Below are 24813 nucleotides of genomic sequence, written 5' to 3'. Positions count from 1 at the left end.
ACACCCCATTCACCCAACAGAAAACCAAATGCACCAGTAGATAAGCTTACAAGTGCTGATTGCTATTAAGGACACTCTCTTTAGGGTTTAACAAGACAAAATTCCTTTCAGAGAAAAGTACGGAGAAGGGCTGAGAGTAGGAGTGGGTGGCTGGGGGGCATGCCTCTGAAGGTAGAAGTATGCAGTAGGTCACCTCTCTGAAGACTGGATAAAGCAGCTTTCAGGTCAATGCAATAGGTATACACACAGAGCCAATTCTCTATTCCTTACTAAAGATATACAGTACACGTGGTTCAGACCCATGGGGGTCTGTAGGTTTTGCAGCAAAATACACCTGCTGGGGTTGTGTTTAAGTTTTGTAGGTTTTTTTTTTTTTGTCTTTGTGTCTTTGTTTTTGGTACAGAACATGGCTGCCCTCAGACAGTCTCTGCTCTTTCTCTTAGTCCGAGATAGGCGAGGAAGGAGTGTTTCGGCGAGGGGATACTGGGGGGCGCAGTCTGAGGTCGGGGAGGGTGGAATGTGAGATCCAAGTGGTTCTTGGGGTATAACATTGTCAAGGGAATGAGATGGGCAAAATCCGAGTTCCGGTACTTGTCAAAGCGCAAAGGGGAGCCATTGAAGGCCAAAGCCTTGAGTGCCAGGTTGGGCTCTGAGCCGCTGCCGTGGGCGGCTGACAAGGCCACGGTCTGCAGAGCCTGGGAGGCGGACATGACCGACAGGGGAGACAAGAGATTCCGGGAGCTCCCGACGACCAGGAGTGGGGCCCCAGGGCCGGCTGGTTCCTTGGGGGCTGGACACGAGCCCTTCTTGTCCTCCTCAGGGCAGTCCCCGCTCTGGTGCTTCTTGATGTGGCGGCTGAAGACGAAAGGGTGTGTGGTCTTGAACAGGCACTCTTCGCAGCTGAAGGTCTGGCGTGGGGCGTGCTTCAGCTTCTTGTGCAGGTTGAGATTGTCCTTGCGCTTGCAGCTGTAGCTGCACTGATCACAGTGGAAGGGCCGCTCCCCGGTGTGGACACGCACGTGCTCGATGAGCTTGTTGGCGGTCTTAGACAGGTAGCCGCACTGGTCGCACTTGTAGTGGTTGCCCAGGCGGTGCTCCCGGGTGTGCGTCTCCAGCTCCAGCTGGTTGGCCTTCACCGTCTGGCAGATCCGGCACTTGTACTCCATCTTGTAGTGGGTCTTGAGGTGGCACTCCATGGCAGCGGGGCGGTTGGTGGAATAAATGCAGAATGGGCACCTGCCAGGGGAAGCAACGCAAGGGAGGTTCAGCCAGAAGGGTTCGGCGGCAGCCACGCCTCTCCCCTCCTCCCCGGTCTTCCCTCACACCACCCCAGCGTCTGAGGCCTGGCCTGCCCAGCCCAGCCCGGCCACCTCTCGGGGATGGGATGGCCCTCCTTGGCTTCTGCTGCTGATAGAGCAGTCCCCACTGACGAGCAGCTCTGGCGAGGGCCGCTCACCCTATGCAGGATCTCCTGGCTGGAACAGGCAGTGCCAGCCCTCATGAAGGGGAGCAAGAAAGTGTGAGGAATAAATAGCTGGTGCTCCCCTCCAGCCCCCACCCCAGCCCCTTGAGCCCTCCCCGCTCCCCACCAGACAGCATGGAGGTCTAAACCTCCTGACCTCCCCTCTAGATGGGAGCAACACAGAGAATCGACTTTTCATGCACCACACCAAGCACACGCAGAAAGGCTAAGAGGTTTTAAAGAACAGCTTATAAGGGGAGCGCTACCTCCAGCAAACAGAAAGTCACAGGGGTCAGAATCGTGCTTATTAAAGGGTTGTTAAGATGAGAAGGCCTGTGTGTGTGTGTGTGTGTGTGTGTGTGAGAGTGTGTGAGTGTGTGTGTACACACATCTATGTACTTGTGAAACGCATCTCCTAAAGCACTGGCTCTTCGTCAGGAAAGGAAGGTAAGGGCTACGGCAGGGGCACGGGAGAAGAAGGAAGCCCACCCATCAGCCCATCTGCTAATGAGGGATGAGGAGGAAGGGAGACGACTGCTATCTGGAGCTTGAAGACATTATTAATACATTAGTATGCCATGGAAATAATAATAATCCAACTGGATCATGAATTCTCAGAGGGCAGGACCATATTTTACATTTCTTCTGCATTCTCTACAGTGCTTGGTAGAGTACTCAGCACATGGTAAGCACTCAGGACATGTTGATTCATTACTGGGGTGGTCTCTACGAGAAATTTAGGTAAATTTTAGAAAGGCAGATGTTAGTCCCAGCTCCATCACCTTATCAGGCTGTAGCTGGATACCCCAGGACAGAGCCTGGGCTCCCTGGGGCTTGGTTTCTCCACCCTTTACAGTGAGGCTATGCTACCACCAGCCTCCTGGCTGTCCACAGGGGCCACAAGGAGTGGCGAGGGTGTGTTAACAAAATCTGCTAAGCTTCTCTTTTAGAAGCTGCCAGGCTTGAGTTGGTGGCTTATATGGTAACTGTAGCATGTTTGCTCTCTTTCCAAAAAGAATGCAAATGCAAAAGTGGCTGCCTCAACTCTTGCTTGGCTCCTGCAGGGCAGGGCCCAGGAGTGGACTGTCCTCAGAGGGTCTGGAGAGGTGTTCAGCAGAGCCCAATACAACCAAGTGCACCGTGCACTGCCTCCTCAGCGCCAAGCTCGCCGTTAGCCCTTGAACCTCAGCTCACAGAAGAGTGCACACGAGAGAAATATAAAGCCCATTCCCAGGTCAGGTGCACACACAACCCCTACGCCAAGCTGGGCCTTACCTAGAGGAGTCTGAAACTCACCACTGTCCTGAGCTACGGCAAAAGAAAAATAATAGTATAATCTTATTTGATCTGCATTATGAACAGGATATAGAGTACAAGCAGTTCCATCACAGAAAAGCAATTTAGACATTGGCAGTCTGTTTCATTTTAAGGACATTTCTGTGACCCACAGCTCAATCTTTCTTTCGCTGCTCAGGCAAAGTGCTAAGGGTTTTCCGTGCTCCCGTTATTTATCTTAAAGACACTCTCTCAGGCAAATTAATTCTCTAATATGGCAAAGGAAACAAAACAAAACAAAACAAAGACTCACTGTATATAGCCAGAAGGCATTATCAATTTTTTCAAAGTATTCTTCTACTTGGTCATCCTAGAACATAAACTATTACACAGGGGACGGTTAGCACCGCACAGGAAGTGTCTGTACCAGCACAAGCATCAGGGTTCACTGTGCCTTCTCCCCAGTGGGTTCAGAGGCTCGGGACTTCTTAGGACCCTGAGGAAAGGCGAACTGGCAAAGCCACAACTGGCAGGGCTGCAGCCTTAATGGGTGTGACTGGGCTACTGGGAAGGGCGATGAGCATTGGTCCAACCACAGAAAAACATGGTTCTCTTTTTCTTTTTAAAATAAGAGCACACAAATATTTATAAAGGGACAGTGGGAACGAACCAAATCAAATCCCCAAACAAGCTCTTCCTAGGCACTTCCCATCTACTGGTTTTCTTGAATTATAATCACCCCCTCCCCAAACCCTTTAAAGCCCCCCTCCCCCTCCCTCCTAAGCACCCTCCAAGAGTGAAACAAAATGGAATTCAGCAGTAGGTACTGTTCCCTGACTCCTGCTGGGGGAGGTTATTGAGGAGGGTCTCCCTGACCAGGCAGAGCCCAGGGGGGCCAACCCTGCATTGCCCCCAACACTCCATGCCCAGGGTCCTTCTTGGTTTCTTCCTTCCTCACCCATTCAGTGAAGTCATGCCACCTCTCTGGCAGGTTGTCAGTTTCAACAATGAAAATGTTCTAAAACAAAAATTCTTTTTCCCCCCTGTAATAAGTAAAATGTAATTTTTCATTCTTTTAACTACATGATCATTTAAGCTAAAAATGAATAATTATGCCTTGAAAATTGTGTCTTTTTCTATGCCTGATCACATGTGCTTCTTTCTCTTTACTAGACCATAAGTGCCTTGTGAACAGGGCCTCTGATTTCAGAATCACTGGGCAGATTAAATTCTAGTAGTGCTAGGATATAAATTTCCTGAGGTAGAAATGGTGTTTTATTCTGGTGTGCCCTTTGGCATTTACAATCAAGCCAAGCACACTGTATGTTTGGTAATAATCGAATGGTCTCACTTGGCGACCAGAGGGCATCTTGCGATACTGGTTAACGGTGATGCTCGCTGTCCAGGTCTCTGGAGGAAGGCATCAGCATGCTTGCAGGAAGACATGAAGCACATGATCTTTGCATGAAAATGTTGCTTCCTGCCTGTTCAAACTGTGTAATTTTTGAGAGTGGAGTGGTTATAATGTTTACTTAAAAGGTATATGGCAAGCCATCTAGAAAACAGAGATAGTGAACTGCAGTGACAGTGAAATGATCTACACTTGGGGACACTAGCCACGAGTCCATTAAAATCGAGTCTGAACAAAACTCAAGGAGAGTGGGATGAGTCTGCCCTGCATGCTGGGTGATGCAGCATGTTTTCTTCCTTGCCCTGAATCTGGGATATTTGTGCAATGGACTCTCCTGTTAACACTGTTGATCCTCTCGGGGGACAGGTCTAAGTCAACCCAGCTAAAGGCAGCAGAGGTTCCTGACTGAATCCCCTCACACCAAACTCCCCCTCCCTCTCCACTGACCCCCCAAACCTTCAGGGGAGGGGCTAGGTAGGGAAGGGGAAAGGATATTTAATAACAACGCAGTAAAAGGTTCTGTACTTGCTTTCCTTACTTGAGCCCACCGGTGGGGACAGTGTGGCATTTCTTATGCTCCAGCAGCTGTTCAGGGGTCTTCATGAACTTGTGGCACACGTCACACTCAAACATCCGGGTGATGAGGTGTATCTGCAGATGGCGCTCAAACATGTTCTTCGTCTTGCAGACAAAGTTGCAAAAAACGCATTCGAACCCTGCAAGGACCGAAGCTGGGTGTAGAGGCGCATGGGGCAGAGGGACAGAGGAGGGCAGGAGTGGAGCTGAGGCCTTCTTCCTCCTACCCCCTGCACCACCTGACAGCTCTACCTTTCCAGGCACTGTTCCTGCAGCTCAGAGCTAAAAGGAGCTAAACATATAGCTTTGGAGTCAAAGTCAATCTCCCCATCATTCTACCCCATATTTAGATGCAAATCAAGCCAAAAGGAAATGCAAATTTTAGGTGATGCATATTGTACTGTATCCTGGGCCTAGTACCTGTTTTCGGACATGGCTCCTCTCCAGGGCTTATTCTTAAGAATGGGTCATCCTGGAGTGGGGAGGGATGAGCAGGCCACACCCAACTCCTCCTTACCTTTCTCTGGCTTCTCCTCACTGTTCAGTGAGGGCTGGTTCCCAGGCACGACAGAGATGACCAGCAGGTTGTTCCCGCCCTTGTTTTTCTGGGAGCTGTCTGAATCGTCTTTGCTGTTGGCTGAATCACTTAGAGCTGAGAGCGAGGATGAAGAGGGGCTATTTGATTCACTGGGGGTCTTCCTGTCTTCTCCTGAAAAATTAAAACATAACCCAGGCCTGTTACTTAGGAGGTGAAAACTCTTAGAATGGGTGCTAAGGGTGGGGAGTCTGGTTTCAGGAAGGCATCGCCATTCTGGGAGCACAGGCTATGTCTGCAGCTCCCAACACACACACTGGGATCCCCAGTCCCAGCACACCTACCTCCTTTCAAAACATATCAAACAACACTTTTCACACAACATTGGACGTTAGGCAATGAGTGGTTCCTGAGAGACAGGAAACAAATGAGGTAAGCCCTTTGATTGATCAGCTTCCTGCCCTGAGAGACCTTCCAGGCTGCAGTGCAGGGAGGAGGAACCAAGTGGAGTCTGATGGATTCCTGGATTCTTCATGTGGAGGAGATAGAGCTGAGGGTTTGACCAGACTATGCAGGACAGAGTACCAGAGAAGAGAGAATAGCACGGAGAAAGAACTCCAGAGACATGCAGAGATAGAAAACTGAGGAAAGTCTCTTAATAATGGGTAAACCCTAGATGAATCACTCCCTAGTTATTAGATCTGCCTCACGAATCATAAGAGACACCAAAGGATCAAGGTTTCCAAGTAATTAGCTGCATCCTAGAACAATGGTCAGGAATATTTATAGGAATATAAAATAATGAGCACCCAACATGTTGAAATCACAATGTCTGGCATCCAAACAAAGATTATCACATGTGCAAAGGAATAAGAAACAACTGAAAATGGGGAGAATAATCAATCAAAAGGGACCCGGAACTGACCCAGTTGTTAGAATTTGCAGATGAGGACATTACTACAACTGTATTCCATATGTCCAAAGTGGAAAAATGGGAGATATAAAAACCATCCAAATCAAATTTCTATATGTGAAAACTACCATTTTACATTTGAAATGGAAAAACTCACTGATGTATTGCTAGCAGAGTGATTAGTAAACCTGATGATAACAGCTAGAGAGACTATCTGAAATGAAACAGGAAAAAGACCCCCCCCACATGGAAAGAGCATCAGTGAACTGTGTTTAAACAAAAGTAAGGGTATTTTAGGGTTTATAACACACACATAAGTAAATATATGACAAGAACAGCATAAAGGCCGGGCAGGGAGGAAGATAAGTATAGGATTGTGAGGTTCTTATGCCACATATGAAATGGTATAATCACTTGAAGTTATACTGTGATAAATTAAAGATATACATTATAAACGTCAAATAAGTGGAGAGCCATACTTTGTTCCTAATTCAGGAGACCTGGGATTGTTATGATGACTTACAGATTCAATGTGACTCCATGGTTTTAGGTTAGAGTAGAAAATATAGGGAGACTGTTTTTCGGTTACCTTCAAATCAGTCAGTGAAGCAATCTAGTATTATAAATTCTACAACCTAACTTCCTTTATTAGAAGATTAAAAAATAAATCACGCACAAGCATAAAATGTCTAGAAGTAAACAGAACTGTAATGGTGGGTTACATCTACAGCTAAAAATTATCATTATCATGTTCGTTTACTTTTATTCTGTTTTTGAAATTTTTTTGAGTGAACATATATTACCCAATTAAAAAAAAATTTTTTTTTAAAAGAGAAAGGAAGAAATATTTACCCACTTTTAATGGTTTCAAATCCTGTTCCTGTCAGAACTGCACTCAGGGTTCAGGGCAGACAATTCTTACTTCAGAATTTTAAAAATCTTATTCCTATCACAACTGAACTGGGTTCATGGGCAGATCATATGTGACCTCAGTCACTGACCACGAGCAGGGATGGTATATGCCTTTAGAATGCAGTCTTCCCTTGGTACAAGGAAGTTATGTGGGAACTAGTGTCATTATTGCCAGCACCTTATCTACACGTTTAACCAGCTTAGTTGCATTCTATAGACAAACAGAACATTTCCAGTGGGGGCCCTGAATCCCTGATATTGTAAACCCATCTTCTAAGACTGGTGTGTTGCAAGTGATTATTTTAAATTCATTTTTAGAATTAAAACACATTAATCTGAATTACCATTTTTAAAAAGAGATTCAAGTACCCTCAGGCTTAAGGCACTAGGCAGAGCTACCTAAATGAATACATTTATAAAGATACAGGGTGCTGTGTCAGGCACTCTGAGACGCAGCAGGGGGACAGAGCCCAGCTTATGCAGTGTGCAATCCTAATCCAAGCAGCCTCCCCGACTTTCTGTCCTCATCTTCTTTTGCCTTGTCTGTAGAGAGTGAGCCAGGGGGCCCTTGCCAGCTACACCCAAGGCTGAGATCCAAGGTGATGTACACAACCTCACACATTAGGACAACCAGCTGAAGAGAAATTTAACAAGAAAAAACTCTAAATATTTCATGATTTAAAAAAATGGAAATTGAGAAATCGAGACCAAAAAAATTTACCAATCACCTTGATGCCTAAATACGAAACCATTATATTTTGGTGTTCTTCTTTTCATTCTTAAAGATGTAAGCATTTTTATTTTTAAATTGTTGCCCTTAATAGCACCATGGTTAAGAATAAGGACTTTAGGTCCAGAATACCTACCTGAGTCTGAATCCCACCTGTACCACTCAGTAGCTGTATGACCTTCGACAAGGTACTTAACTTTGTGCCTTAATTATCTTATCTATACAATGGGGCTAATACCAGCACTTGCCTCATATGGTGGTTGTGAGAATTCAATGGGAGTTTATATGTAAAGCACTAAGAAGAATGTCTGGCTCATGGTAAGCATTATAGAATATATTATTATTACTCTACTATAAAATGTATGCTGCTTATAAAATATAACAATAACATATTTTATTTTCCCATGCTATTTTAGATACCTGGCACATAGCTGTCTCTCAAAAAATTCATGAAAATATTTATGAATTAATAGTTGTAAATGATAATATTATATCTGTGGAGGGGACTTATCCTATTCCACTTATTTCCATAAAATTAAATTTTAAGTTAAAATCATTATTACACAATTTGAATATTTTCTCTTGAATAAACTCCCAGAGGTGGGATTACTGGGCCATAAGACATTACATTTCTAAGCTTCTTGGTATACATAGCTTAATTAGTTTCCAAAGAGTTTTACCACTTTGCAGGGCAGCAGCAACATGAGAGCAGCAGCATCCTGGTGACAGTGGATAACACTAGAAAATGTTCTCCAGACTTAGCAGGTGAAATAGAAGCCACTGCTGAGTTTTAATTTGACTACTAGTGAGGTTGTATGTTTTTCCATATGTTAAGTGGCTGGTTTTTATTTCTTTGTGAACTGACTGTTCATGTCCTTTTGTCCTTTGCCAATGCTCCAACTATACGCCTAAAGTTTTACCTACCTGTTTATATAAATATCCTATGTAGTACATATATTAACCTTTTGTCAATTTTATAAACACACTTTTCAGACTGTGATTTTGGTTTTCCTTTTCTTTTTGTTCCTTTGCAAACTGAAGAAATTTTTATGTGTCAAATCTCTTATTTCTTTCTGTTTGTGATTTCTTTTATCACTTAAGGTTTTATAAATCTTCACTCTGTAAGTCTGATGAATATTGTTCTATTTTCTTCAAGCTTTTCTAGGGCTGATTTGTTAACAGGAATTCTGTAAGTCATCTTGAACTTATTTTGGTATCAGTGTGAGGTGAGGTATTGATTGTTTTATTTTTCGCATTCCTCAATGCAAAAAATTCAGATTCCTCAATGCCACTTAGCGCAACATTTAAGAATTGCAGCAAAATTTGTACTGAAAAGGTCACAAGCACCAGAGGGGCTATTTTCCCCCTGCAGGGATAAGCAGGCAGGAAGTGGGAGAAGGGGGTAAGAAGAGGTCACTATGCAGAAACATCTCAAGAGATGACAGTCCTTCAGAGACCCCCTCAGTATTCCTTTCACAAGTGTGCCTTAGGTAACGTAACCCATAAGGGAGTGTGAGAAAGCATGGGTTCCATAGGAGACTAAGTAAATATGTGCTGTTGATTAAAGCTCATCCTGTAGATCACAACTTCACTTAAGTATTTAGTAACAAGACAGCACTGCAGATTTCCTAGGGTCCTGAAACCATAGGTGCCTTTTCCTAAGACAGGTAAATCAAATTAAAGAGCAAGTCTCATAGAATTAGAGAATCGTAGGCCTGTAGGGCATATTACTGTGAATCTATTAATTAAAATTCAGGGAATAGATGGATGCTCAGAGAAGTTATATGAATTCTTAACTTCACAATGCTATTTATGTTATATGGGTCTAGAACCCAGATCTAGAATTCAATGTGTACTTCCCGCATATCAAATAACTTCTTCTACATAGATTATAGAAATAAGACCTCTAAAGTTTGAGCAAGGGCTATGTCTGAGCAATTTCTTATTTGGCATGCACAAATACATGCAGATGAATTTGTATACATACATATTCACTTACTGAATGAACATTTACTCCCCACTTACACTGGGGAGTGGGGATAATGCAGTGACTTAGACAAGCTCCTTATTCTTAGGAATACATATTGCTATATATGCTACATGGCATATATATATATATCATATGCTTTATATATACGCATGCTTTATATTGTAACTGCACAACAATACAGCTTATTCATTTATAGATTTAGATTAATATATTCCGGGTCAAATTCATATAGCTCAAAACAGCACTAAATATAGAAAACACTCTTGTGAGATCATTAACTTGTCACAGAGGTCAGCAAGCTGTAGCCCTTGGGCCCAAACTAGCCTCCTATTTTTGTAAATAAACTTTTATTGCAACATGGACATACCCATTCATTTGCACATCATCTATGACGACTTTCAAGTTCCAATGGCAGAGTTGAATAGCAGTGACAGGAATTATATATCCTGAAAACCTAAAGTATTTACTGTCTGGTCTCTTAAAAAAATTTGCAGGGTCCTGGCTTATGAAATAGGGTTTAACCTTACCCTTATAGTGGCAGCATTAAAGGCTTCTACTGAATTAAAGAGAAACTAATACATTTCAGTCTTGGCTCTCTGTACTACCAAAGGAGCATATTCCCAGCTAGACAAGGAGCCCTGTCACTGCAGAGGAAACAAGATCTTTGCTATATTCACTGTGGCAATTAGGAGTATGTTCGCACTGATTAGTTGTAAATGTGATGTTTGCATTGATGATAATGAAATGATGATAAGTTCAGCTTCTTCCCAGCCGTTATGGTTTCTACAGTGTCCTTATGGTAGAATGGGATTAGGGAGTGGGTGGGAGGTAGGAAGGTTTTCAGCTGGGTTTAGGCATACTTTGGTGTGAAGAGCGTTAGAAGAACAAGGGTTTAACAGAAAAGATGAAAAAAGAATATCTGAAAAGCCAGTGGAAATGAAAGACATGCTGGCTTTTCCCTCCATTTCCCTCCCTCCACACTCCAGAAATGCCGGATTTAATTTGTCTTCAACATGGGTTTCCCAGCTCACCTGCTGCCCACGGGCTAATGTGGTTACAGTCAGACAACTGACTGTAAAAATGGCACCTTCTCAGTCAGCATAACGGCTCTCTGCAGACTTCCAAGTCATGGCTGCTCAATTTACTGACAAAAACAAGCTTTTATTGCTGTTGGCACCACTGAGCCAAAGCGGCCAGAGAAGTACAGAGAGATCCTTCTCTGCCGTGCACATCGTCAGCACAACTGTCAGGGAAATTCCCCTTCCTGAATCCTTCAAGGGACGATGATGTGCGAGGCTGACCCAACACTCAGGGCTGGCAGTCAGCAATATCAGCTCTTAATTTGTAAGCACTGCAAATGCAGGGGGAGCGCTCCTGACTCTCACTTAATGACTCCACACTGGTGTCATTTGTAACCATCACTTGTGAGAGTATAATTGCATGGTGAAGTCAAATTGTTAATATCAATAAATGGAAAAAGCTAACCAGAATGGCAAGAAGCTTAAATGAAAGGTGAGCACTGGCAAAGTCTTGGCCACAGCCTAGAAGTGATCAATTTGTTTCAGGAGGATCTGGTTTTCTTTGCTCCTGAATACGCATGCCATGTGTCGATATAGAGAACATCAGGGCTGCAGGTTCATGGGAGAGGAACAGAACCTACAGAAGTAGGGGCGCTGTGCCCTGACAGGGCAAAACAGAAAGGTTCAAAGGTTTGCCAAGTGTTTCTCAAGGCTGTCAGAACAGCAATGATGCAGAGAGCAAGCTCTGGAACGAAACCTATTGTAGGCTGAGTTTCAGCAGTCACATCCCAGGGGCTGACCTTGAATGGAATACCCCACTTCTGTTAAGCCTCAGTTTCTCTACCTCTACTGTACAGTGTGACAATAGTATTCACATCGCAGGGTTGCGATGAGGCTTAAATGAGATCCAATGTGCACAGGCTTGAGCCTGGGGCATTGTAAGAACTTAATGGCTATTAGGTATGGCAATGAGGAAGAGGAACAAGCAAACAGCTCAGCACCTTTCACTGCACTTGTAAGTCATTCAGAGCAGTGAGGCACCGGCTGTGCCAGGCAACAGTATTATGATTACAGGGAAATGTGGTTCTTTTCCTGGGAAAGTCCTTCTTTCCATGGAAGGACATGTCAATGTCTCATGGTGGCAAGGATGCTTCTGCCAGGTGGCAGGCACTCTGTGATGCAGGGGATGGAAGAGAAAGGTGAGAAGGACAGACAGAAATGGTCACCTGTGTGCTTGGTGCCAATGTGAGTCTTTATCTCCGCTTCCTCCATGGTGACGAAGTCGCAGGCAGTACAGCAGATGGAAAACATCCACTGTTCCTTGTCCACGTGGAGTGACATGTGGCTGACAAACTGGACATTGAGCTCGGTCTCAAACCCACACACGTGACAACTATATGAAAGGATGAAATCAGAGAGGGGGAGAGAGAAGAGTGATACATGCTTCTAAATGTAGGATACCCATTTATATGTGGCATATTCAAGAAAACTGGAATTTTACACACATTTCCTCTACACCAAAAGGTTTTGCACTAGAAAATTCTTCTGCTTTCTGGGATGCCTCTGAAGTGATCACTGTGCCAAACAGATTAAGGGCCAGCATAATGTAACAATCACATACGTGCTATAATGATGCTAAACAATTATAAAGTTAATTAAAACTACAGATTCCAGATGCTGCATATCACCTAACTGACTCCTTTGGGCAAAGAGATATGGGGCGATGTTGCTAAGATCTTTAGTGGTGCTGGTCCACTGATAAACTCAGAGAGCACCTCATGCCACATAAGCTTCTCTCTGGCTCTGGAAACCCTCCTTTGTAGTAATGAAAACACATTAATGTCATCGTATGGCACTCTGAGCAAGAGGCAGTCCTGTCTGGGACAACTTTTAATAGAGGTCATTCATCCAAGGAGACATTTTGTGCAAATGCAAGTTTCTGCCAATCTGTGTAGCATATCTCTAGGGCAAAATTTGGTAGAGAGCCTGAAACTTGGGGTTTTATGGTCACCAAACTGATATTGATTCATAGCTGAATATGACAGGAAAACATAAAATCCAGGTACTAAAGGGCAACACAACCAGGGGAAAGTATGTAATGCTTTTTCTGGGCTGTTTCCTCAGAGTTCTCAGATTTATTTTTCCTCATTTTTTCCCTCCCACTAATTCTTAGGAAGCAGCAAAGCACACAGTTTCACAGGTGGGACCTTCTGAGCTGCAGAGACCTAAAAGCTAATCATCCCCAGAGACTTGTCATTCTCTGGAGCTCCACCCCAGAGAGCCACCTCCATTTCTCTTTCTATTAATTCTACCAGGGCCACCCAAGCCAAGAGAGGAGTCTGTGCAACAGCAGGGTTCAATCTAAGCAAAGAAAATATTAAAATGATGGTCAGCTATGATTGAGAAAAGGGGCCTCATGACATATTCCTCTAGCAGATAGGCAGAGGGTGTTGAAGCCGGGAGTCTGAGATGTCCAGAGTAGCACTTTCCATCCACAACTCACCTGTAATAATAAGGGTGTTTCTTCCCATCACTGCCTTCAGAGGTGACGGCGCTGACAATGTCCTCAGTGTCTGTACTCACCAGCTTCACGGAATGGACGGTCAAGTGCTGGTTCAGGTTTGCACGGCACTTAGCAGCATAGGGGCACAAGTGGCATTTGTATTTTCTTTCCTCTGGGAGAGAAGAAACAGGTAAAAAACCCGAATGGCTCTCAAAAAATGAAATCCCAACACCTTGCAAGAGATCAGTTAAAGGTATCAGAGTTAAAAGGCTCAAGTACCATTCCAAATGGGGGCAGAGGTAATGCCTTGGAATTGTAAGTATCTAAAAGACTTTACCCAGCAGATCACTCTTGTATTAATACTTCTAAATATAAAATAAAGTCTCAGAGCAACTAGACAATCTGCTTTCTCCTGGACACACAATGTCCCTCCCCCCCCCCCCCCCCCGTTCCTGATAAGGTGAGCCCCACAGGGCCAAAAGAGTATGGCGTGAGTGTGTGTGTGTTTGTGCACACGCACCTGTGTGTTAGCGGGGGAGTACAGGGCACGGCGAGGGGAATGCAGCACAGCCCTCATAGGACTGCAGTGTAAGAGAGACCCCATCATTTTCCCTAAGCTCCAGGCCTGGGTCAGCCAAGAAATAAAAATACTAATGAAATTAAAGGGGAAAAAAATGCTGTGTGAAATAACTTAATTGGCAATTTCATATATAAATAAAATAAAAAATTTCAATTAATTTCCTAATGGAAACCCTCTCATAAAACTGACGAATGTTGCAGGAACGTTTCCAGAGTGGCATTCGGAATTCATTTGATTAATCAAGCAAATTAAAGTAAAAGGAGCAGGCTTTGCTTTCATTGTACAGATAAAGGTAATAACGAAGGAAAAAACAACTTCATTTTTCTGTGCTTAATGCTTACTTGGTATTACTGGGCCTGGCTTAAAGAAAATACCTGCCATTTACTTCACAGAGAAGAACATGGAAAAAAGTTTTTGTCTACAAAATGTCAGGCATGCTTATTATCATAGTGGTCCCTGGCAGCTGAAGGGCCGGCAGCTCAGCAGGGCTGGGTGCAGGGCAGCCCCACAGTGCAGATAAAATACAGCCCTTTCTTTACAATGTATGCATTTGTATTAATAAGTGAGGTTGTTAAGTTTTGCTATTAAGGCTAGGCTTGCTACATAAAGTGAACTACGGAGGTCTTTATCTTTTTCTATCATTTGGGAAGGTTTAATAACATTGGAATTTCCTCTTTTCAAAGGTTAGAAAGAACCCACCTGGGAAAATTTCTGGACCTGATGACTTTATTAATAATATCTCCTTCATCTTTCCAAATTTCCCGTTGGTAACTGATTTATTCAAATTTCCCTCTCCCTTCTTGGATCAATTTTGGTAATTATGTTTAAATTATTTCTGTCATCTAAGTTTTTAGCCCTTTTTTTGACATAGAGGGGTCCTTTCTAACAATTCTTTAATATCATCTACATTGATGATTAGGCTTTTTTTTTTTTTTCATTCCTCTTATTTTGAGTATTTTTGCTTCTCTTTCCTTTCTTAATCAGGCTTAAAGGGATTTATCTATTTTATGGCCATCTTCCTAGATTTTGTTGTTCTTGTACTAATTCCTTAAGATGAGTGCTCAGTTCCTTTATTTTTGTCTTTCTTGTCTTCTAATTAAAACATTTAAGTCTATAAATTTCCTCTGACTAGTGCTGTCGCCAGTTGTGCCAAGTTTAGGTATGAAGTGTTCTTTTTTTCGTTCCTTCTAAGAAGATATCTGTTATCTGAATTTTGATTTTCTTCCCTTTTCTTTGATCCAATTAGGTAGGACATTTTATTGATCCTTGGTTGTTTTAAATTTCATTTAAGAATGCTCAGAGAATGTGGCCTTATAAAAACTCCACTTTTCTTTGTGGCTAAGTATATAACTAAATTTTGTCTTTGGTGGAATTTAAGATTAAAAATATTAAAAATATAAAGAGGAAAAAAGGACAAAATTAATCCTGTCATATTAATACTACTGTTCTTGCTTTCTTTTTTATTTTGTGTAATATATAAAACCTTTATTTTGAACTTTTCATTTTGTTTTTGTGTTTCCTATAAATAAGATATATTTGGATTTTTTAAAAGCTTGACTTTCAATGTTAAAACTGAACTGCTTGATTTTTATTATTTCCATCTTGTTTTATTTTTACTATTGATTTCACCTTATGTCTTTTTGTCTTCACTGATTTTTGCTATACTGATTAAGTTACTATTTATTCCTCTATTTACACTTTGTTGACTTGGTTGCCTTCCCTTTCCCAACCATCAGAACCAACCATATTTCTGTACTAACTTTCTCCACCAAGGTGCTCTTTTCCCCACTGCTCCCACATGCAATAAGATAAGCCAAAAAGATGGGGTAAGTCCACATCCCCTGCACCTTCAACATGAGACCAATAAATTCTTTATAGAGTTCAAGAATTTTACCTGAATATGCCTAAATGTGTTATCTTTTCTCATCAGTCCTACCTGGAACTCAATGAGCCCTTTCAATATAAATAACAAAGCTTTCCAGGGTCTTCTTTAAACATGCCCAGTAAAGTGGCTTGAAAAGGTTAGGATAAACACATTTCTATCATTCCTGTAATACTCCTTTTACAGAAACTCAGCTTCCTGATAAAAGGGAAGATGGTGATGGAGTGTGGAGGGCTTACATGTGAAGCCCTGACTCACCTGTGTGCAGTGAGAGATGTCGGGACAATGTCTGCTGTCGGCCAAACACTTTCCCGCACACATCACAGGGAAAAAGCTGGTCATTGAATTTCCAGGAGGGCAATCCGTTTCCTGCCTCGAGTACTATCTTGTCTGTTTCTGGGCCAAAAGAACAAAGCATCATGAGGAAGAAACAAGGCAAAATGAACACATTTTATATTAGTTGACATTTAGGATTTCAGCAGAGATTTCCCTCTGAAGAGTGTGGCTAGTAAATACAAACAAGCCCCTGTAAGTGGGCTTCATGCTCACTTCCTGTCTCTAAGACACTCTTGAAAGCTGCAGTGGCAAGTAGATTCCAATTCCAACCAAGTCTCCAGTGTTTCTCTCTTTCCTCACTAGAGACCAGCCAATCTAACCCTCTAGCAGATTGACAGCCCTGTGCCTAGCATATAGTAGATACTCAATAAGTACTCGTTTGATGAGTGAATGGCTAAACTGCATGTAAAAATTTTAGAAATGTAGACTTTTGCCACAAGACAATAAATAAAGACTTGTAAATCTCAGATTCTGATGTGAAAATAAATGGTTCAATCCCTTAAAAGGAAATACATTTTCACTGTTATTAGTATGAAGAAAAGTTTTGCTCTATGTTCCAGGTTGTACCAAATGCTTAATGAGGAACTTATAGTAGGCAGACTCAGTGATGATAACTGCATACTGTTCCACATAAAACTCCCTAATGTGAGAATGAACAACTAGAATTTCCCCAAAGTCTCATCATATTTGGGAAAATAGTTGAGTACCACAGGTTATCTGCACATAATTCATAGCCATGAATGAAATAAGCCGATGTTAATACATTCCCTTGTCATCTTAAAATGTGTTTATTCTCTTATTATCTAAAGGATTAACTTTAATTTTCTTATCCATATTTCTTCTCACTGAACTGTAATGGATTATACACACATTCCTTCTATAGTAATGTAATGAGAGTAGTGACAACACCAAAAAGAGGGAAGGGGACACTTCCAAAAGGACACTTGAATAGGCCACTAATAAGTCTTTCGGCCTCTCTCTAAAGAACAAGACAAATGATATACTGAGTTAATATCTTGTCCTTTACCTCAGTCAATTATTGTGAATCTTCTTAAAGTACAGTTCTATATTATAGAACTGGATACCATGTGGTGATAATTAAATGGTGGAAAGAACTTTTCTTAAGATCCAGGCAGATGAAAATGCTCAGAACACTGATCAGAGACAACATCAGAAGAAAGAACTTTATTTCCCACAATGTGGTTAAAACTGCTTTCCAAACACAGGTTTCCACCTGTATTTGGATGAGTCAACCGGATCAATTTTCATTTGAATGAAGCTTTGCCAGAGAGTCATCTAAGGAAAGAAGAAACAAACAAACAAACAAACTAGAGTGTTTGCAAAGTGGGGGGGGGTGGAATGATGGTGAAACTGCAATCATGTTTGCTATGACACACCTGCCAGCAAGCCCAACACTGATAAAGCACATATATTGATTTATCTGTTTGTTAAAACACAGCTCTTGGGACCTCAGGGGGAAGAGCTTGTCTTATTAAAATAGGAATGTGTGACTAAAAACCTCTAAGGGGGAAAGGGTGGAGTAGTGGGGGAAGGGAAGGTGAAAAGGGAGCGACAGGCCAACTGAACTTCTGAGAACAAGAACCACTCTTAGAGGATTGTCCTTGAGTCCAAGCAGTGGGCATTACAGCTACGCTGAAATGAGAGGGTATTTTAGTGGCTCCTTTACAGTGTGTAATCAAAATAGTGCTTCAAAGGAGGATGACAGTAATAATTATAAGGAGAGGTCAAGAGAGTACAGGGTCTTCTAATACAGTCACTACAAGAATGAATTAATTGGGGCACATACCAAACAAGTAGATGTAATTAAAAAGAAAGAAGTCTCTTAACAATTTTTTCAAGCATTAGTCATGTACTCAAGAAGCTTAAGTATCATAGACTGTCCAATTCCCTCTGCTGGTTTTAGAACGTGATGAAAACTACCAAGACTGCTACAGCTAAGCAGAAAGAACACCTGCAGCTGCGGAAAGGCAGGTGGAGTTCTTATGGGGGAGCCCATTCCTGGTCAGCCCCACCCCTGCGCCTGGTCCCCAGGCCTTGTCCAGGGTGGCTCCTCTCCCCACTTGATGTTTGCACTCACCACAGCAATCCGTCTTCACACGTAGGAACAATGCAACCACAGGCCATTCTGAGCCTAATCCCAGAACATGACCTTGAATCACAGCTGGGGGAGGCAGGGCAGGGCACTGGGAAGAGGGATATTACTTTGGCAACACAAGTACTGAAGTGTAAGGCCTGCTCCTTTTTGCACGAAGCTGAGATGAAGCTGAAATGGAGCTCAATAGATGCCACTTTCTTCTGCATTTCCTGTTAACGATGCCACCCAAGTGCCACGTGAGAAACCTCACAATCTTTTTTGATTTCTCCCTCTGTCTTATCTTTAGCACATCCAACCAGTCATCAGAAGTTGTCCATCTTAGTTCAAAGAGCTTTCTGGACTCCACGGCCTTAATTGAGTCATCCTTTCTCACCAAGATTATTGCAAAAGCCTCCAAAACAGCTTCTCTGCCTTCCAGCAGCCTCTCCTCACCTCATGGGTTCCAGAATGTTCTTTCTGAGGCACAAATCTGATTATGTCTTGTCCTGTATTCCAACAGTTCCCCAAGGCTAAACTCCTTCCCTTGGATTCTGAGGTCCTTCACAGCCTGGCTCCGGCCACTTCCCACCACCCAAATGCTCTGCAGAGTGGACTGCTCAACCTTTCAGGAACAAACTATTCCCTTTTAATCTGTCAGTGCTCTTGAATCAATCTCCACCAAAAGCTACTCCCCACCGCCACCTCTTTTGTACACCAAACTCCTACTCATTTTCCAGCCCTGTCTCAGACTTCATCTCCTGGGTAAAGCCTTCCCCTTTTCCCAAGGTAGAATCAGTCATTTCCCCTTCTCTGTCCCAAAGCACTTTTACAAATAATTTCTGCTGTACTACTTTACCTATTATATCATTCATTTATGTATCTTCTACATTGTACATCTATCTCCTGTATATAAAGCCCCCTGCAGAGTCTAACATGTAGCACTGATCAATACATCCCCTGGCCTCCCTTCCCTATTAGAACATGAGTCGCTGGGGAAAGGGGTTTTGCATTATTTATTTGTGTATCCTCAGCATTAGCCCAACGCCTGATACATAAGAAGTGCTTAGTATATATCTGTTGAATAAATGAATGACTGAATGAAAGGATCCAAGTGAGGTAGGGAATAAACATTACTCTTATTTTATAGTGAAAAAGACTGAGAATTTATCAGCATTAATTAAGGTCTATGGCTAATTCATAATGAAAAGGCAGATGCCTTTTGAATAGGTAGTTTAATTCAATCCAAGAACTGCCTTCATGATTCTATCAGAGGATATGTTTGCAGCCCTGAGCCATGCCTCTTAAGGTTCTATATTCTTACTTCTTCCCAATAGCATCATGCCACAAGATGATTCTGTTTAAGACAAACTCTCTGGCAGAAACTATATATCGGTTAACACAATAGTCATTCTCAACTTTCCTTCTCCCTGCCTTCTACAGAGGCAGCTGGAGGGTGGTCATGTGCTAAAGTTCTGGCCAATGAGAAGGCTTTTGCTTTCCTGATAAAAGGAAAGGTATGCCTAGTGTTAGCTCTCTTCTTTTTCTGGACTGAGTACAGAGGAAATGCCTGGGATTCTGGCAGCCACTTTGGGAATATGAGGCCTAAGGATGAAAGCCAACTGCCAAGAATGGAGGAAGGGTAAGGTGGGAAAAGTATAGGTCCTCAACGGCATTTCTCAGATCTGAATGAATGCCAGCAACCACCCACCCTGGACTTCTTGTTTTGTGAGTAAAATAAGTCCAGTTTGTTTCAGCTACTGTTAGTTGGGTTTTCTATTATTTATAGCATTCTTAACTGAAACCCCCTCCCATGGTTACTCTTGGTCTTAGGACTTTGGATGTTTGGTTCTAGGCTTTATTCCCAAACTCCAGCATCCTGTAAAGAACTCTCCACATTCATGATTTTTCAGCCAGCTGAACACATTTCCATCTTAATTATCTTCCTCTGCTTGGGAAGGGGGAGAAACAAAACAAAACAAAAATCCCTTAAAAGCTTCTTTTAGATTAAGACATTTGCCTTTGAAAAATTTTTTAATGATGCATAACAAATACAACAAAAAATACACATATCAGTTATTGCTTTTAAATCAGTTCCAAAGTCACAAAATAGTTTGGAATATAAGTATTATTTTAAATTTGTTGTTTTTCTTCATTTGTATTTCCATATCCTTTAGTATTTGTTCCATTATTTATTTTTAGTAGCTGTGAAAGTATATTTAAGTTTCTCTTCATTTCTTTTAGAGATTCTTGTCTAATGACAACCTCTTTTTTTATATAGAGTCTCATAGGATTTTGTTTCTTAGAAAACATTTCTTTTCATACTCTTATATTCTGAGATATCCATAAATTGTCTCCATAAATCCCTGGCTATTCTGTATTATGCAATGAAATGTTTCTCTCTCTACTTATCCACCTGTGGTCTTTGCCTTGAATGTGATTTAATTTTTTTCTCTTCCTTAAACTGTTTTTTTTTCCCCAAATAAATCGTAGGCATATAGAATTAAGCACTTTTGTCCTTAAAGTATAGCAGGAAAAATAGGAACATATTGTAGAGAGAATGATCCCATCTTAGCAGTCCCAACAGAAGGCTCTCAGTTCTTCCTGTTTATGGTGAACTGAGGCTCCTCATTCATACTGATGAGGCCTAACTGGCCAAGATACAGTATGCCAAATTATGCTTCCTATGACCTAGTGATCTAAGGGGAAATGTCTCATTTCATGCACAGGTCCTGGGAAGATGAAACCCATCAAACTTTTCTCCAAAAATTTTCATTAATTAAACCCATCTGGTAGAATTTGGAAGGGAGCTCTATCAAACTCTGCTTGACAGAGCATCAGATCAAGCAGAGGACTCAGGTATCTTCAGATCCTTCATCCTATCTTCAGAACTCCTTTATTTTTAGGAGTTCAAAATCAAAGCATTAAATTCCAGGACCTCTCCCACCCCAGGGTATCCCACAACTTGCACAGGACTGAGAACTAGTTTCCTCAGTAACTAAGCCTCCATCCTGCCCCGAACCTTAGTTCAGGGAGAAGCCTTAATGATCGTCTTGTTAAATGTTCTCTTCTCATATGTGAGGAAACTGAGGCCAAGAGAACTTAAGTAATTACCCCAGGTAACCTGGCTAGTTCCTCTAGTAGAACAGAGACAGACCCGCGATCTCATTCAATCTCCACCAAGTCATTTGAAATCAAGGCCAAAGTCTACAATAAACAAAGAAGGGATTTTTCTACTTCTCCTGTTCTTTGAGTTTAATACTCTTGGTTACAAGTGGACATGTGCAAATTTAGCAATAATTCACAGACACTAGGAAAGTGCCAGCTTAGAATATTTCTAGGCACAGAGAAGCTAGAAACTGTGTCAAAAATTAAAATAAAGAAGGAATAAGAGGAAGATCAAATGGTAAAGTCCTAAAAGCTTACCCCTCTGAGGGGTAAGCTTTCATTACTTAAGAAAGTTCACTTGGGCCTTTCACTGCCATTTAGGGAACATTTTTTGTAAAATGAATAAAATAAATAAATAACAAGTAAACAAAAACAAACAAAAGAATAAACTCTCAAAATACAAAAACTCAGCACACAAGAGAGACAAAGGAAAGGAATTTAGTTTGTTTCCTTTCAATTTTAACACCATTTAGCCCTATATCTGGTATATCACTTGGCTTTGTTGGTGCATTTTACCACGTGAGATCTCTGTATTATCCGACAAAATAAACTACTCAAAGAACCATCTCTCAACTTGACTTTGGCAAGAGAAATGCTAAGACAGAAGGCTTTATTTGGTTAAAGTTGTAAGCAAAAGGTTGGCCAAAACATGACCTTAATGCATAAATAACTGTCCAGATCAACTAAATCCATATCAGCTGGCTGGCCACTGAAGAAGAGGCTCTGGGCTACTTGGGTTTTCCATGGTGACATATGGGATTTTTGATCATTTCTTCCTTTCATCATCAAGGCGGGAAAGTTTTGAGCCATAACTCAAACTGAAATTCTGAAATCCTCTGTACTCTCGGATAGATTAAAACCTCTCTGGTCATTTTCCAGACAGGACATGTAATTGTCTGGTTAGACCCTACTCCTAATGGCTGTATCCTTTGGTTTCATGGGCTCTACACTACCTCTGCCTAAAACAAGTTACCACCACCTGAGGGTTGCTTGTGAAATTAAGAGTTAGCTGTGGTTTATAACTCTTTGGGGGTTAATATCTTTGTTCTAGTGCCTACAGCTCTTCTATATCACCTTTTAATTTTTTCAGAGTCATTTTAATTTAGGGTAACTTGCCAACATCCACCCTTTTAGGATTTTCAGCTTAGAGCATTGGGGCTGTACTAGAAATGTGGCCACAAATCAGATGGCTGGCACTGGTGACTTGTCCTACTCTTTTATTTATCACTACTGACACTGCATAAGATGCCAGAGGTATTGCTCATGGCAGGCCCTAACAGACCCATTAGGTTCCCTATGACCTCCTATCTACAGGTCTTTGTGTAACCAATTTTCCCTTTAAGGACCATTACAAAGACCTTCCTAAACTATGGGATTTTCTGCCAGTCAATATGTCAACTCAATGAACTGCTAAGATAGTAGAATTTATAAACAATTTTTATCAATCTGTATCTAATTAGAAACACTGGTGGAGATTCCTAGGTATAAAAGAGTTCACAGCCTTGGTCTTCTTTGGGTTCACTTCAAACTTTAATGCTTAAAAAATTTAACGTAGTTTTGCATTAGTACTTTTGGAAGGCTCATGCACAGGTCCTGGGAAGATGAAGCCCATCAAATTTTCTCCAAAAATTTTCATTAATTAAACTCATCTGATAGAATTTGGGAGAGACCTCTGTCAGCTCTGCTTGACAGAACATCAGATCAAGTAGAGGACTCAGGTGTCTTCAGATCCAACTCCTTTATTTTTAGGAGTTCAAAAATGAAGCATTAAATTCCAGGACCTTTCCCACCCCACGGCCCCCCATGGCCCCCCATAACTTGCACAGGGTTGAGTAACAGTTTCCATAGTAATTCTCCATGCTGCCCCAAACCTTAGTTCAAGGAGGAATGTCTTGTTCAATGTTCGCTTCTTACATATAAGGAAACTGAGGCCAAGAAAATTTAAATAATTATCTCAGGTAACCTAAAAGAACAGAGGCAGACCTATGGTCTCTTTCAAACTCCTCCAAGCCATATGAATTCCATCCCAAAGTCTACCATGAACAAGGGTTTGTAGAATTGATTCTTAGTATAGCTGCTTCTGAAGGATCATCCCAGGAAAGCTGGGCAGCATTTTTTGCTTAGTGCTGGGCAACAGTTAGCCTAAATAATACTTACTGATTGACTTGTAATCTGTTAAGCTGCTAAAGAACCATAAATGTTTTCTACATCTGGTTCTTTATGAAGGCCATTTTAGATCAATAGTAGAAAATGGGAGCTGATTCCTCTGGTAAAAGAAAATGGCTAGGACCAGGTACCCCTATTTCCAGTGAGGGTGATCACATAGAACTTGTACACAATGGGGATCTTCTCTAAGCATGCAAATGTAAAGAATCACTGCCAGAATGCAAGCCAACTGATATCTGTCACCTCTATATAACGATAAAAAAAAATCCATGTATGAAAATTTGGATGTTGTTTCTACATTTTTCTTTTACTTCTATTCCCAAGATCAGTGGGATCCTCAATAAAAGCTCACTGAATAAAAGAGAGTCATATCTCCAAGATCATGACTGCTGTATTAAATGGCAACCTAATTTTATATTGTAACATGGAAGCAAACTGACAATATTGACTGTCAGGAATCACATCTAAAGGACGTGGTTATTATCTTGCCAGTTACATAGACCAGTGACCATCTCTCTTCTTAATGATGACAGTAGAACTTGAAGTTTTAGCAAATACCCTCAGCATGTTCCAATGTTGAGAATGTTTAAAAATCTTTTTCTTTTTAGAAAAATCATCAGGACTGGGAGTGGTTTTTTGGGGGGGAGGGGTGTTGTGGCAGATAGTGATGATTACTTATTCAATATCCAATAGAACTACAATTACCTTTTTTTTTTTTAGGATGGCAATGTAATGGGTTTGGAAGCTGGGAAGGAAGGTATGTGGGCTGGCCATGAAACATAGCTCTGGACAATGAAATATACATAGAAGTTCCTATAGAGGGATTCTCTGACACCCCTCTGTTCCCCAAAAAAGACAGTCTAGTAAAAAGGCCCTTCACCCTGGCCTCTTCATCCTTGGATATCTGGGGGCAGAGCAGCCCTCTTTCAACAATGAAGATGAAAACCACCAATATGGGTGGCAGAGCAAAACATTAGGTGGGTACTTGATGTCTTCCTCAAATAGTTGTATCAGTTTTATATTTCCTATTTGTGAATTCCATATTAAGTGAGAAAAAAAGATCCACAATTGGTTAGGTCTCTGTGGTTAACTTGAACATGATTCCAATAAATAAAGACTTAAACCATACAACTAGTTTCACCCTATTTTGGCAATTTATCTCCATTATGCAAAACAATATCAGAGTTTGTTAAAAGTATATTAAGGAGAAAAATGCTTATATTTATGGAGGATTTACCACTGCATTAGCCACTGTACTATGCA

At 41.6% G+C, this 24813-nt stretch overlaps 1 protein-coding gene across 2 annotated transcripts in view; it reads right to left on the bottom strand.

Annotated features, from left to right (window-relative positions):
- Positions 1-343: 343 nt before the first annotated feature.
- ZNF827 (zinc finger protein 827) overlaps positions 344-24813 on the bottom strand; it is a 159849-nt gene continuing 135379 nt past the window's right edge. Inside the window, exons 9-15 of one of the 2 annotated variants that reach the window (XM_012783773.2) lie at positions 16047-16184; positions 13327-13498; positions 12050-12216; positions 5242-5433; positions 4687-4864; positions 2738-2770; positions 344-1236 (exon numbers count right to left, since the gene is read on the bottom strand). In XM_012783773.2, coding sequence (XP_012639227.1) covers positions 2755-2770; positions 4687-4864; positions 5242-5433; positions 12050-12216; positions 13327-13498; positions 16047-16184 — 863 coding nt within the window. In that variant the 3' untranslated portion in view covers positions 344-1236; positions 2738-2754. The remainder of the gene's footprint in view (positions 1237-2737; positions 2771-4686; positions 4865-5241; positions 5434-12049; positions 12217-13326; positions 13499-16046; positions 16185-24813) is intronic. The other variant, XM_012783771.2, reaches the window with a different exon arrangement.

The sequence above is a fragment of the Microcebus murinus genome, chromosome 15 (assembly GCF_040939455.1).
Source record: "Microcebus murinus isolate Inina chromosome 15, M.murinus_Inina_mat1.0, whole genome shotgun sequence".
NCBI lineage: Eukaryota > Metazoa > Chordata > Mammalia > Primates > Cheirogaleidae > Microcebus > Microcebus murinus.
The sequence above is the reverse complement of the archived record's forward strand: the minus strand, read 5'-3'. Positions and strand labels throughout refer to the sequence as shown.